A 14,407-nucleotide genomic window follows, 5' to 3' on the forward strand; every position below is an offset into this window, starting at 1 on the left:
GAGGGAAGGTGACAGGACTTAAACATGATCCAACGATGGCTCTCACGGAACTTGTTGAAAGCATTACATTCCAGTGTCCCCTTCACCTGTGCACATCAACCAGAAAGCCTGCATTGCTGTACATTCCCAGAGGTTAGATTTCCCTCTAACAAAGTCTATTCACCTGCCACATCCACATAGTTGCCAACATGACCCATTCCATTTTGTAGGTGCTTATCCAGTCCTATTTTTTCTTTGCATTATGGGATTTGCAGTTCCACTTTCCCGATTATAAAACTCTGACTACATGTCCCAAAATGCAAAGAATAAACCAGGTTTGGATAAGCACCTACAGATTGGAATGGCTCATGTTGGCAACGAACCATCCATCTTCAGTTCCGCTGCCAGGCGCCTTAGTAGATTACCAAGGCTGGTAAAAGGGGTGTGGAGAAGATGGCAGGAGGCCATATAGGTCTGCCTACCCCTCCCCTCCTGTTTCTTTTGGGTCCACTCCGCAGTCGAGTAGGTATGCAAGTGCAGGTTATAGACTGTGGCGTTGCCCCTTTAAGGGTACGCACGCGACGGAGTGACGTTCACTCCGTCGCGTGCGCTGTTAAATAAACGGGGCGGTTCCTGGTGACGGCAGATCACCGGGGAGCCCACACCGACAACATCACTGTCTCCGTGTCTTACTATCACGGGGGTGGGGGGCTCACGGAGGCGGATCACCGGAGACCGCCAACAGTGGCGACGAGGCCCGGATCACTTCCTGGGACAGGCGGGGAGTTTCGTCGGGAGCGCAGATGATCGCATGTGAACGCTCCGACGAACTCCGACCGCAGAGAAGGAAGCGACGCATGCGGCCGGCGGCCATTTTGATCAATAGGCCTCGGAGACTCACGGCTTCATAACGAAGCGTCGGTGAGCCATCCGGCCACAATTTTTGGAAATTTCAGCGGCGGATGATCGCTGAATACAGCACACGTCAGTTCCAAAAGGAAATTTTGACATTGTCACTGTTATTACCGAGCAGAGGCACGGAGACTCCATGGAAAGCCTGCTGTTGCACTAGGGGTCTCTTCCTCTACTCAACTTTTGGACACCTCATTGTCTGCATGCCGGCTGGAGTGACACCTCCACGAAGATCACGGCTGGTGGTGAGTTGCGGCCCCTTTCTTCTCAATCCTTTGGGGTGCCTGTGCGCTTTCCACCATGGATCAGGCTGCTGCTGCTGCTGCTGCTGCTGTGGCTCCTGTACCTCCGCCTGCTCCTCCGCCGAAACCACCGGGGTCCCTACAGCCAATGCCTGAGTTTGATATCTCGGGTGCTCCATCAGGCCTGGGACAGAGGTGGAAGATGTGGATGGATAGGCTGGAGATGTATTTCAGGGCCACAATGGAGACAACGGACGACGGCAAGCTGGCCACTCTCCTATACTCTGCTGGTCCTGCGGTGCATGAGGTATTTATGTCCCTTCAGCCGGTTTACGGATCGTTTGCGGCGGCGAAGGAGGCACTCCACAATCATTTTCTGCCGATGGCCAATGCGGACTATGAACGTTTTCTTATGGGAACGGCTCGACAAAAAGATGAGACTCTGGATGTGTTCTTTGGGCGGCTGCGGCGATTGGCAGCACCTTGTGCCTGGAATGACCCTGAGGTTATGATTCGGAACCAACTCATTCAGGGGTGCAGCTCTGGGAAACTGAGACGCCAAATACTGCGAGAGCCGGGCATCACCCTCCCTCGCATCCTAGAACTGGGTAGGTGCCACGAGGTCTCGGAACTGCGGGCAACCAGGATGGAAGCGGGTGCTCGCCCAGCCAAGATGGAAGAGGTCTGCGCGGTCGGAAGAGGCCGCGGGTTAAGGCGCCCCATGAACACTCAGAGCCAGCGCGCGCAGGGGTCGAATGCCTCGTGCCTGAAGTGTGGGTACGATCTCCCGCACCCCGCGGAATGCCCTGCAACGGGAGTCAATTGTGGCAAATGCGGAGGCCCTGACCATTTCGCCAGAATGTGCAGGTCTGCCACCCCCAAGATTGTGCCGAGGGGACCAGTTCGAGCCGGCTTCTTCCGGCCCCAGAGGACCTCCAACGTTGCCCAGGTGGACCAGGGTGACGAAGGGGCCCCTCAGGATGAGGTGGAGGAGGAAGAGGACGAGGAGAACGTGTTTTTCGTGTCCAGTGTGAGCGTGCTCAAGTCCCGCTCCAAAAGACAGCCCAGGTGCAACGTGCTGGTTAATGGAGACTCTGTGCCGATGCTAGTGGACACTGGCGCATCCGTAAATGTAATGGCCCGCCAGCATTATAAGACCATGCGGGCCCCGCCCGCGCTGGCTGCTCCAAAGGCACGCATATTCGCCTTCGGCGGGGACCGGCCTTTGCCTCTAGACGGTGTGTTCGTGGCTGATGTGCAGTATGGTGACTCACACATACGGGCTAGGTTCTATGTCACACCGGTGAGCGACAACACCCTGCTCTGCTGTGCCGCGGCGGAGGCACTGGGTATCGTCACGTTCGCCTACTCAGTGTACTTAGATGACATCCAGGTCCTCCTGGCCAAACATGGATCCCTGTTTGAGGGCATTGGACAGCTGGTGGGTGAGCCGGTCCGGCTCCATATCGACGATTCTATACAACCAGTGGCGCTGAAGCACCGGCGGGTTCCTTTCCATCTCAGGGATCTGGTAGATCGCGAACTTGACAACCTCGTGGGGCTGGACATAATTGAAAAGGTTGAAGGCCCCACCCCCTGGGTGTCCCCCATCGTCATCGCACGCAAACCCAAGCAGCCAGATGCCGTGAGAATCTGTGTGGACATGCGGCTCCCCAATAAGGCCATAAAGAGGGAGCGACACCTCACCCCCACCATCGATGACATTATTGCGGAACTGCAAGGTGCGAGGTTCTTCTCCAAGCTCGACCTGAGATCGGGTTATCATCAGGTGGTCTTGCACCCAGAATCCCGCTATATTACTACCTTTACCACACATCGGGGTCTCTATCGATACAAGAGACTGAGCTTTGGGGTGTCCTCCGCAGCGGAGGTCTTTCAAAACATCATAAGGGGTGCACTGGCGGATCTTGATGGCGTCCTTAATATCAGCGATGATATCTTGGTGCACGCCAAATCGGAGACGGAGCATCTGTCACGCCTGTCCAAGACCTTTGAACGGCTACGCTTGCTGGGCCTCACCCTGCACAAGGACAAGTGCGAATTCCTGAAGACGACGATCGAATTCTTTGGGTTCGTATTTAAGGCGGATGGGGTGTCCCCGGATCCCCGCAAAGTGAGGGACATTAAGGAGGCGCGCCCGCCTGAGAATGTTGCGGAGGTGAGGAGCTTCTTGGGGATGGTCACGTACTGCGGCCGTTTCATCAGGAATCTCGCATCCCGCTCTGAGCCACTGAGGTCGCTCACCAAGAAGGACACCACCTGGCAGTGGGGCCCTCTGGAACAGGCGGCATTTGACGATATCCGAGGGGCTTTAGTGGCGCATGACACCATGGCGTTTTTCGACCCGAGCCTACAGACGGAAATCGTGGTGGACGCCAGCCCATATGGGCTTTGGGCGGTGCTTACGCAAGTAAGGAAAGACCAGGAGGTCCGACCAATAGCCTACGCCAGTAAGGCCCTTTCCGACACTGAGCAACGATACTCCCAAATCGAGAGGGAAGCCCTGGCGGTGCTGTGGGGCTGTCGGCACTTCCGCCTCTATATTCTGGGGCGTCCCGTGACCGTGGTCACGGACCACAAGCCGCTGGTGCCGATCATGGCGGGCTCGTCATCTCGCCCGCCAGTGAGAATTGAGCGCTGGATGCTCGCCCTGCTGGAGTATGGAGTGTCGTTGATCTATCGTCCTGGTGCCAACAATGCGGCGGACTACCTATCTCGACACCCCAGAAACGACTCGCAGGAGTCGGCATCGGCGGAGGAAGCCGACGAGCACGTCTGCCTGGTCGTGGAGACTGCGACACCCAACTCCATGCAGGTGGAGGAACTCGAGGCTGCGTCGAGAGGCGACGAATGCTTCGCCATCCTGAAGGAGGCCATGCAGAAAGGAGCCTGGAAGACAGTGCTGGAGGCTGTGGAACGAAGGACATGTGAGGCCCGGATCGCCCTCGAGCAATTGTGGAGAGTGAGAGAGGAACTAACATTCTCGGAGTCGGGGCTACTGCTGAGAGGGGAACGAATCGTGCTGCCCCAGACCAAAGTGGCACAGGTCATCGCACTGGCGCACCAGGGTCATCAAGGGGCCCCCAAGACCAAAGCTCGCCTCCGTCAGAAGGTGTGGTTCCCTGAGCTGGAGCGAAAGGTGGAGGCGTTTGTGGCCTCTTGCGTGTGGTGCCAGGCGGCGTCCCCGGCCCAGAAGGAACCATCCATTGAAGCAATGCCCCAAGGGACTCGACCATGGGAAGTGGTGCACGCTGACTCTGGATCCACGTCCAGAGGTACGCATTTTCTGGTGGTGGTCGACGAGTGGTCGAGGTACCCGGAAGTTGAGTTCATAGACTCAGTGGCGTTTGAGAACGTGGTGGTGGCGCTGGAGAAGATCTTTGCCACTTATGGCCTCCCCGCTGTGCTGTGCTCTGACAACGGAGCCCCATTCCAGGGTGAGAGTTTTGCCGAGCTCATGAAGGAGTATGGCATTCAACACCGGCGGGTCACCCCACTGTGGCCCCGCGCCAACGGGGAGGCCGAGCGCATGATGCGCACTCTCAACAAGGTGTTCAGAATTGCCCATGGAAAAGGGGAGTGTTTACAGAGGGCTTTGTACGTCTTCCTGCGAGGGTACCGAACCACCCCTCACTCGTCAACGGGGGTGGCTCCGGCAGAAGCACTCTTCCAGTGGTGCCCGAGAGATGTCATACCGGAGGTGGGGGACAGAGACCCTGCCGTCATCGACAATGAGCAGGTGGAAGAGGACAGACAGGTCAGGACACAGATGGAGAACATCAGGAGGGGCCTCAGACCCCCACACATCGCGCTGGGAGATGAGGTGCTGGTGAGAAATCGTCACCCCCATGGAAAACTGTCTCTCACGTATGAACCCGCTCCCTTAGATGTGGTGGCCGTCAAGGGGTCGATGGTGACTGCCTCGGATGGAACTTCATCGGTAACCAGGAATGCGTCATTCTTCAGGAAGATCGGCGACCCCAGAGTGGACAGCCCGGACAACCGAGAAGGTGAAGGCGCTCTGGATGAAGGTGGGGGAGAAAATTCCGCAGTGAAGTCTCCGGCTCGAGGCAGACCCGGTCCAGGGACACCAGCCAGGGACGGTGGCAGGAGGTACCCCCTGAGATCAGGGCGTGGGAAACCTGCCCGTCTCAATGACTGTTACGGACTGAGCTGGGGAGGCTGACCGGGGATTAATGGTCAGGCCAGGACAGGTACCCACGGGGGATCCGGGGTGGCTGTCAATAAATGGGGGTTTTGTTGAAACTTACAGAGTTATATGTGTGATAGATGTGTGCTAGTTAGGTACTCCTGTTTCCAATTTGTTGTTATGGAAAAGGAGGAGTGTGGCGTTGCCCCTTTAAGGGTACGCACGCGACGGAGTGACATTCACTCCGTTGCGTGCGCTGTTAAATAAACGGGGCGGTTCCTGGTGACGGCAGATCACCGGGGAGCCCACACCGACAACATCACTGTCTCCGTGTCTTACTATCACGGGGGTGGGGGGCTCACGGAGGCGGATCACCGGAGACCGCCAACATAGACCACATAGAATTGTAGCTGGCAGCATTCAACAAGCCAGTGTTTTCCAGCTTGGGTGTCGTGACCTCAACAATTAAAATGTCGCTTTCGTTTTCTGTGGCGAGTCTCGAAAATTGCATTTTCAGTCACCGTCACTGCGCCTATTCCTCTTCGCCATCGTACTGTGCTGTACGTTCCTACTGGTGGCCGTGAGAGCCTGGTGAACTATGAACTCGTGTTTTTCATCTTAATTGGCTGCTACAATGACAAAAGAAAGGAAAGGCAAAGGGGAATATGCATACCCTGATACCTATATATTTGTCTAGCTAGGCGTTAGTCAGTTGCTGTGGTCTATTTTTGCACACGCCTATTTTTGCGCGTTATTTACTCCTATGTCTGCCACTGTTTGTCTACAAGGAAGTGTGCTAACTAAATTCTGGGGCCTCTGCTCCTCTAATCTCAATCCTTGCTTGAAAAGCAGCATGCATTGTTTGTGTGGTTTTCTATGTTGGACACCTAAACATGTGACATATTTAATAAAAGTATATAATTTAACGGGGGTAAACATTTCCAGTTGCAAGCTACTAGCCACCCATGAAGTCACTCAGCTCCTCAGTTCTACACATGCACAGTGCACACTATTTTTTACTTGCCAAGGGTCAATTATCATTAGCCAGTGGCTAGTGCTGGGTGCATTATGAGCTCTGATTTTAATATGCAGAGTGAATCCTAGACTTGATGTGTATTAGTGGTTTGTTTTTTCCTGTTGCCTATAGTGGTATACAGCTGTTTTGAGCCTTTGGACACGTTCATGTGTGCTTGGTGGCACTGCTGTAGATATGGTTGTATATAGATGTTTCTTCACATAATTTATGATGTTTAAAATTACGTTTGTATCGCTATCCTTAGTTTCGGGTACAGGATTCTCTCTCTCTTCCTTTTGTACACCTAGCTCCGATCCTTCCCCTTTCCACCCCTCCCCATTATGAATTGTTGAATGAAGGGTGTGATTAAGTATGTGGTTTTCATAACAAATTAACCTGTTTTGATTTTGGAGTCACTTATTAGTGCAATTCTGCTGTACTTGCTGGTTGGAAAAAAGTGTGCATGTGTGTCAGTGACACCCAATAGTTAAGGTGAAAACTGTGTACATACACTTTTCCCAAAAACTAAAATTCTATTGTTAATAACGTTTGACTCGCTGGATGGATGTGGCTGGCATTTTGCCCAAAAGAAAGTTCATCATGCTGCCCCATCCCTGAAGTGGACGTTTTAGGTAAAAGTTAAAAACGTTATTAATAAAACAAAAAAAACATTTTTAAAGCCTACTGCCATTTATTTTCCCATAGAGAAAAAGTGCATTTTTTGAACGGCGGTAGTGAAAAAAACCACAGGGCGGGTTTGTACCAAATACGAAACAACTTGGGCATAAAGCCTTGTAGTAATTTCCTTTTCTGATTTGGGGTAAATCCGTCCAGTAGTTGTTCAAATATTGAACATAGAATGGGGTGCCCTGTCACCCAAAAACGTGTATATATCTCCATGATGCTTTGCAGCAGAGTGTCTTTTAAAAATGAAAACGTGTCTTTTTGTGTTTTGCTCGAGGCGAGCGATTCCTGCAGTCATAAGGGGGGAAGCTAAAAATGAAAAGTACTCAAAATGCATCGTTTTTCCTCCTCCAAATAGAATTTGCATCAGGCTAGAGGTGAGGTGTGGAGGGGAAAGAGGACACCACGTGAAGTTTGGGAGTTGGTGTGGTCTGGGGAACCAGTTATGGTTGCATTTTCAGAGTATTGGAGGTAGACCGGGGGAATCGCGTGAGAATACGATGGCAACACCGCAAGACGCGTTCAGATTAGAACTCTGTACACGAACCAAGGACTGGTGGGGGTAATGAAAGAGGGTCAGAGAGGGAAAAAGCAATTGTTGGAAGTGGGTGGACCAAAAAAGAGAAGGGGTGCTATATGGTAAGTACCTGTGAGGATGCGGAAGAGTATTACATTGTTTACCATTATTGTGGGAATACTGCACAAATCATACTAATTGAACATGATTGCCGGCAAATTATCGGGGGACTAGGGAGTAGAAGAAAATTTATTTTACACCTGTAGTGATCACATCTAATAGGAAAGGGGAAATGGGTATTGAGAGAAAGGAAATTGGTGTAACATGTACAGTGGGCATGGCCAAAGGCCATTGCTTGTGGGCCTTACAGAAAATGATTGGTGCAACATGTAAAGTGGCCACTGCCAACGGCCATGGCAAATGGGCTTCAAAGAAACGTATTGGTGCAATATGTACAGTGGCCCATACTATTTTGGTCTACATGCACGTCTTCCAGCCAAAGATCAAAGCGCTTAAAATCAATTCAGAACATTTACCAGACCGGCTATATTTTAGATGTGGCAATTCTGAACAAAACATTTAAGAACACCTGCATTGGTAGTTTTTCGAACCGACCCTATTCTCAACCCAGCACAAATGGTTTGTTTACTGCTTGGAATACTTCTGCTTGGACTGCTTATGGAACTAGTCAAAATCCCAGAGCAATTCAAAGTTTCCCAATAGACCTGCTCCTAATAATACTTTGTTTTGTAATTTAATTTGCACCGTTCTCTAGAATCCGCGAGGGATAACTGCGTACTTCACAACCATACATGCCTGTATTTTCCATGCTGCTGCGGTTTGAGAACCAGTGATATGTGAAAACAGTTTATTTGCTCACCTTTTCTAGAAGGATGCACACTAGCAACACATGACATTGTGTATATATATACATATATACTCTTGATACTGAGTTTGCTATATGTAAGCCATGTTAGCAACAGTTCACTTAACTGGATTCTGTAAGAAAATTCTTTGCGCTGAGATTACAAAATTGAAGAATTCAAACACCACAGTACTTTGTGTGTAATTGCATTGTGGTTCACATCAGAACACTCTAGTGCTGAGCGTTGTCCATCTCCATATTTTGTTTTCATGTTCTCAATTTAACATTTTGTTTTTGCAGGTTGAATTTTCCTATCCCCCCATAATCCCAGAAGAGGGTCACGACAGCCACAGCCTACCAGAAGAGTGGAAGTACTTGCCCTTTCTTGCACTGCCAGATGGAGCCCACAACTACCAAGAAGGTATTCCAAGTATTAAATGCAAGCCTGTGGGCAGTAGATTAATATATATTGAGTTTATGAATTGTCACACTCCTGGTTATGGTAGTTTGGTGCCTTTGCTTGTAGTTACCAGGGACATGAAAGATTTTCAGCTTTTCCCAGAATTCACTATTCTTTGAGGTGGAAGCCTCTATCATCGTGTTGGCCACCTCCATGCTCCAGTGTTCACCCTTTTCTGCCGAATCAACATTGCTTTGAAAAACTTGAGGACTTCTTGAATTCTTTTGAGTTTTTTGTCTGCTGATGCCATTGCTCTGGTTAGTGGTCTGGATGAAAATACATTAACTTTACTTTCTTTTTCTAATAGGTTTATTGAACACTTTTTTGTAGGGAAGAATTTCATTTAGGGGGCACAGTTGACAAACTTGTATAGTTTCTCTGAAATCGTTGGAAAATATGTTGGCAACATGATTTCAGACCCTGTTGTTGAAAGTGTATTTGCTATACATTTTATATTAGTTTTGTTTAGTTTATTATTCTAGAGCGCACGACACCCTGAGGTATCTGGGCGCTTGAACATAGTTAATTTGTTGCATGCAAGTAAAATACAGGTAAAAAGTACATACGAGGAAGAAAGGTGACAAGGCTTATTGACCAAGTTACAAATTGATCGGTGTGCCACTAGAGGAATAAATACAGAGAGGCAACAGCAGCCGAGGGGCAATACTCAGTTGGCTGTGAAGCTAGGTACTAACAGTCAGAACAGGACATAATGGAGAAACAGGTGTAAAATAAATAACAGTAGTATCAACGCAACAAAAAGTGGCAGCTGAGGCAGATAGGTTGTTGATTCAGTAGTGGCGGGGGGGTGGTTTAGTTATAGTTGCTGGGCAAAAAGCCAGGCTTTCACTTTGGATCTAAAAGTCCAAAAGGAAGGTTCAGCTCTGATGGCTGTGGGAAGGGGGTTCCAGCATTTAGCAGCTAGCACAGGGAAACTAGACCCCCCCCTGCAGTTTTCAGTTTGTACTTGGGGATGTTGAGAGAATCTAGGTAGAAGGATCTAGTAGGTTTGCCAGGTTGGTTCCTCGAGAATTTGTCAGACAGGCATTTGTGTGCACTGACTAGTGTGCGCAGTGAGATTCTATCACGCACTGGTAGCCAGTGTGTATCCCGTCTGATTGCAGAGATATGATTAGAGTGCGGAATATTTAGGGCAGATCTAAGGGCATTTTTCTGGAGAACTTGTAATCTATTCAAATTGCGTTCCAAAGAAGGTATTTACAATAATCCAGCTTCGATAGAATCAAAGCCCTAGCTAGCGTAAGGCAGCTATTATTCGACAAGTAGGGGTTGCAGGCATTTATTAGTTTGTTAGTGTATGCTGAGGTTGAAGCTGTAGTGTTAACTTATTTTTTGCGGGAGAGAGTAGAGTCTATGTATACACCTAGCGTTTTGACCTTGTTGGAAACTTTGATGTTCCCATCAATGTTGAAGGTCTTGTAGCGTGTGTCCAATCTATTTAGACGGACTTGAGATCCGATAATGAGAAGTTCCGTCTTGTCATTTAGACACAGGCAGTGGGCGGCCGTCCACACCTGAATTTCGAGTGAGATTTCATTTAGCAATTTAGAGTCTTTGTCATAGCAACCAATGAGCGTGATGAGGTTCTTGGTGTCATCTGTATAATTTGTGTAGGTGACACCCAGGTTTTCAAGACGATCAAAGAGGAGCTTTGTGAAAAAGTTGAAAAGCGTGGGTGAAATACAGGATCCCTGCAGGGCTCCACAGTAGATGGGTACTGGTTCAGCAGACTCTGTGGGTACGAAGACCCTAGTTGTTCTGTTCGAGAGGGAAGATTGGATTCAACTGGCAGCATTTGGCGAGAATGCTGCAAGGAGCTCAGATGTTTGGTCAGGATCTGATGTTCGACCAGATCAAACGCTGCTGAAAGGCCTCGCAGTAGAAGGATGGCTAACTTTCCTTTGTCTTTGGCTTCATTCATTTGGATTTTTAAGTCCAGGAAGGCGGTTTCCTTGCCGTGCCTGGGTCTGAAGCCGGACTGTCGCAGGCCTAGAAGGTCATTGTTTTCCAGGTTTTTTTGAATTTGAAGATAGGCTGCTCTATCTTAATATTTTTAGGAGAATTGGGACTGTTGTTATGGGTCTGCATTTGGTGGGTATGTTTGGGTCTAGATTAGGTTTTTGAGGAGCGGCATAACCCATGCCTCTTTAAGATTGTTAGCGACTGAACATCTTTTGAAGGATGAGTTAATAAAGGCAGTGATGAACGGGGATAGTTAGTTTGCTCCATCCTTAATGATTATAGCTGGGCAAGTATCTCACTGACATATTGAGGGTTTGAGCCGCGGGATGTTGATGATTTCCACTTCTTTAGGACTGGGGAGAAGTAGAAGGGGTGGTGGCATGGGAGAGATTGAGGGTCAGGCAATTTACGTGAGTTGGCACTCAAGTTTAGTCACCATTGTGTGCTTCAACACACAAGCACATGTAGGGCTATTTCACTTTTTAAAATGGAAGCGTTGTTCCTTTCCCTTTTCCATTGCTTGACAGATTTTGCTTTACTGGAAGCATCTTTTGAATGGCACCAAAATGATACATTCTTTGCAGATTGTGGGTGCCATCTTTGTGAGGACATTTGTAGGCGTGGAGCAACCTCTTAGCAAGCAGTGCATATGTTTGTCCATCAGAACCTTTTTTGGCAGAGAAATAAGCAATGGGTTATAATGTTGAAAGGTAACTAGTACATTTAAAATCCATAGTGATGAATACATTCTACCACCCAGCAAATTATTTTAAAAGGATCCTTCACTGTTATCCTAATTTTAAGTTTCACTTTCTGGAAAAATTGAGGCTACCATGACTTGCTCAATTCACATAAGCTGTGTTAAACACTTGTTTTAGGTTGAACCATATTTTATTTTATCACATGATCATTGTGTAATTGAGAGTTACCTGAGATGGATTGTAGAATAGTTTAGAGTTCACGTTTGGGAAATTTGAGATGACATGATATCTCTCGACTGCTGTGTGGCAATGTTTAGAGGAGAACGACGGAGAGTGCTCTGACCTGAAAAATAAAACTGACGAGCGACCCCCTCATCTACATACCCGTGGCTAGAAATTGTATTATGTAGATTTACCTCACTTAATGAAAATGGGATTCAGGTGTTCACATGACAAGGTTCTGTCTGTTCTCCTTCTGCACCTCTAAGCAGAATACGTTATGTCTGAATTCTCTCCTGTATAACTTGGATCTTTCTAGAAACCAAAGTAATCAACTATTAAGACAAGAGTATGAACATGATTAAAAATGCTCCTCTGTTTATAAAAATACATAATTTTATTTTTTTAAACAAAAGAAAATGCACCTCTATCACAACGCTCCAATCTTTAGATTGAGACATATGGACAGATGGATTAGACCGATCTCATTAGTGTGACGTATACATTAATTAAACCTCATAAAATGGAGCTACTAAACCATTTCACTCAATTTGTTTGCTAGAAATAATATATTGCTCAAATAGTAAGATATTCACATAGTAATCTCTATTTGGACTGTGAATTCCCTGTGCTAGGACATGATGGGTTTACCAAATTTCCAAAGGCCAACTAGCAACTTCACACCATGCTCTCTATTTCTCTTTCAATTTAACTCCGGTTTTCTTTTCCTATGTATATTCACTTTACTGGAAACCTGTCCAGCCCATCATCTGATATTCCAAAGTCCTCTGCACTGACCACACCACCTTTACCCATGCCTCTGCCACCTGCCCCCAAAGCATGAAGAATGGAATCCATCTAAACAAAAATGTTTCTTCTTTCCCAGCCTGTACTGCTGATGTCACCTCTTCTGTTTTACATATCAACACCTTCTTTCACTCTCCGGTCACCTTTAACAGCATCCTCCTCTATCGTGGCTTGGTTTAGTTTCCTGTGGAAGGAGTCATTGAGAAGGCTGGTAAAAAGATATGCAGACCCTGGGCTGCCGCAGAGTTAAGAAGCTGAGCATGTCTCGTTGCCAAACCAAGTCTGTGTGTGGAGCATTATGGAGCACTGGGTCGAAGTTTTGAAGAACTGGACAATTGGTGGCTGAGCATGGCATTGCACCATGCCTCCTATGCATTATCTGTGCCTATAATGGAAACTGCCTTTGTGGTGGAGATTGCCACTGGAGAGCTGGATTTTAGGCTGGCCTAACATATTAGCTGCTCTAAAAAGTACAGGGAGGAAATGGAGAGCAACATATCTGATAAATACCACGATTACTCTTCAGCCCCAGTCGGATTTCTCTCTAATGTGCTAGTAACGCCCCGACTTCAGTTTAGTTGAAAACCACCATCTTTCAGGACCCTACAAACTCTGAGTTTTACGCCGGTATCAACTTATTTGTTTAATAGAATGTGCTCTTTGCTTCCCAAGACGTTATATCTCTCTTTTACTCGCCTTTGGGTTCTCGCTCATTTTTCAATGTTTCCACCTCAACCAGAGTGTAGCAAAGCCCAGTCATTTCGCGGGACAACTGAATCCTGCCCTGCAACAACCTCCTTTCTCTCTACCTTTCTGTAGTGTTGCCTTGTTACAATATTGGTCCTTAATTTCCTCATATTGAAACATCTTGGATTGCTTCAAAAATATATATCCTGCCTGTACCGTAACTATTTTCTTCCTCAAATATCTGGGAAAGTTTCAACATTTACAGACTTTTTTCACTCTTTTACTGCACACATCGACCGCATTCATACCCACCACCACTTTGAAAGAGAAATGCATGTTCTCACTGCTAGGCTACTATCTTTACCTTTTTGCTTATCCTTATAGAGAATCGCACAGTCTTCCCAGTTCAGGACAATCGCCTCCTCCGAAACTCTATAAGCTAAATCAAACCAACCTCAAGCTCTATCATGACTGTCACATGAATATAATTTGGTGAAATCGTTCTTGAAGGGCTACAACCAGAGCCATTTTACACCGTGACTCTATTTATTCTTCTTACATAATCCCTGCTTTTCACCTCCCCGAAATCTAATCAACCCTATATTCTCCATCGACATTGCAACACACACACACCACCGTGCACAGGGGTTATCTGTGGGAATCCTCTTCTACCAACTCCCTGACTCATACCAAAGTCCACACCTATTTCTTCCCATCCGCACTCCACATCTGTAATCGTCCTGAACAACCATACCCTTACACGTTCCTTCAGCACCCCTACAGGTCCCGTTATCACCTCTGGCCCCTCGATATTAACAGGTATGGTCACTTATAACACACCACTACTACCTTCTATCCCTCCTCAACACCCCTCGCAGGACCTGGGCATCCCATGCCCCATAGGGACATCCTCAGCCCCAAGTCCATTTTCTCTTTGTCTCCCTCCTTGTCCTTCCAAGGGACAGTAGTTGCTCTCCCCTTCAAGAGCAAACTTCATTAGCAGTAGCTATCCTTATTCCGACACATCCAACTCACCCCCGTCAAATGCTTCACTCAAATGCCACTCCACGCCTGCATACTATTAAATCACTACCCTAATCTGTTTACCTTAAACTGCCTGGAGCCAACAAGATCTTCTTACAGCAAGCTGGAGTGCCACTCTTCT

At 47.9% G+C, this 14,407-nt stretch overlaps 1 protein-coding gene across 1 annotated transcript in view; it reads left to right on the plus strand.

The window, feature by feature from the left end:
• Window positions 1-14,407, plus strand: part of AVL9 (AVL9 cell migration associated) — a 933,501-nt gene that overhangs the window by 318,075 nt on the left and 601,019 nt on the right. The window contains exon 2 of the mRNA XM_069613227.1: window positions 8,686-8,806. Within this exon, the coding sequence (XP_069469328.1) occupies window positions 8,686-8,806 (121 nt within the window). The remainder of the gene's footprint in view (window positions 1-8,685; window positions 8,807-14,407) is intronic.

The sequence above is a fragment of the Ambystoma mexicanum genome, chromosome 5p (genome assembly GCF_040938575.1).
Source record: "Ambystoma mexicanum isolate Mex_15411 chromosome 5p, UKY_AmexF1_1, whole genome shotgun sequence".
NCBI classification, from domain to species: Eukaryota; Metazoa; Chordata; class Amphibia; order Caudata; family Ambystomatidae; genus Ambystoma; species Ambystoma mexicanum.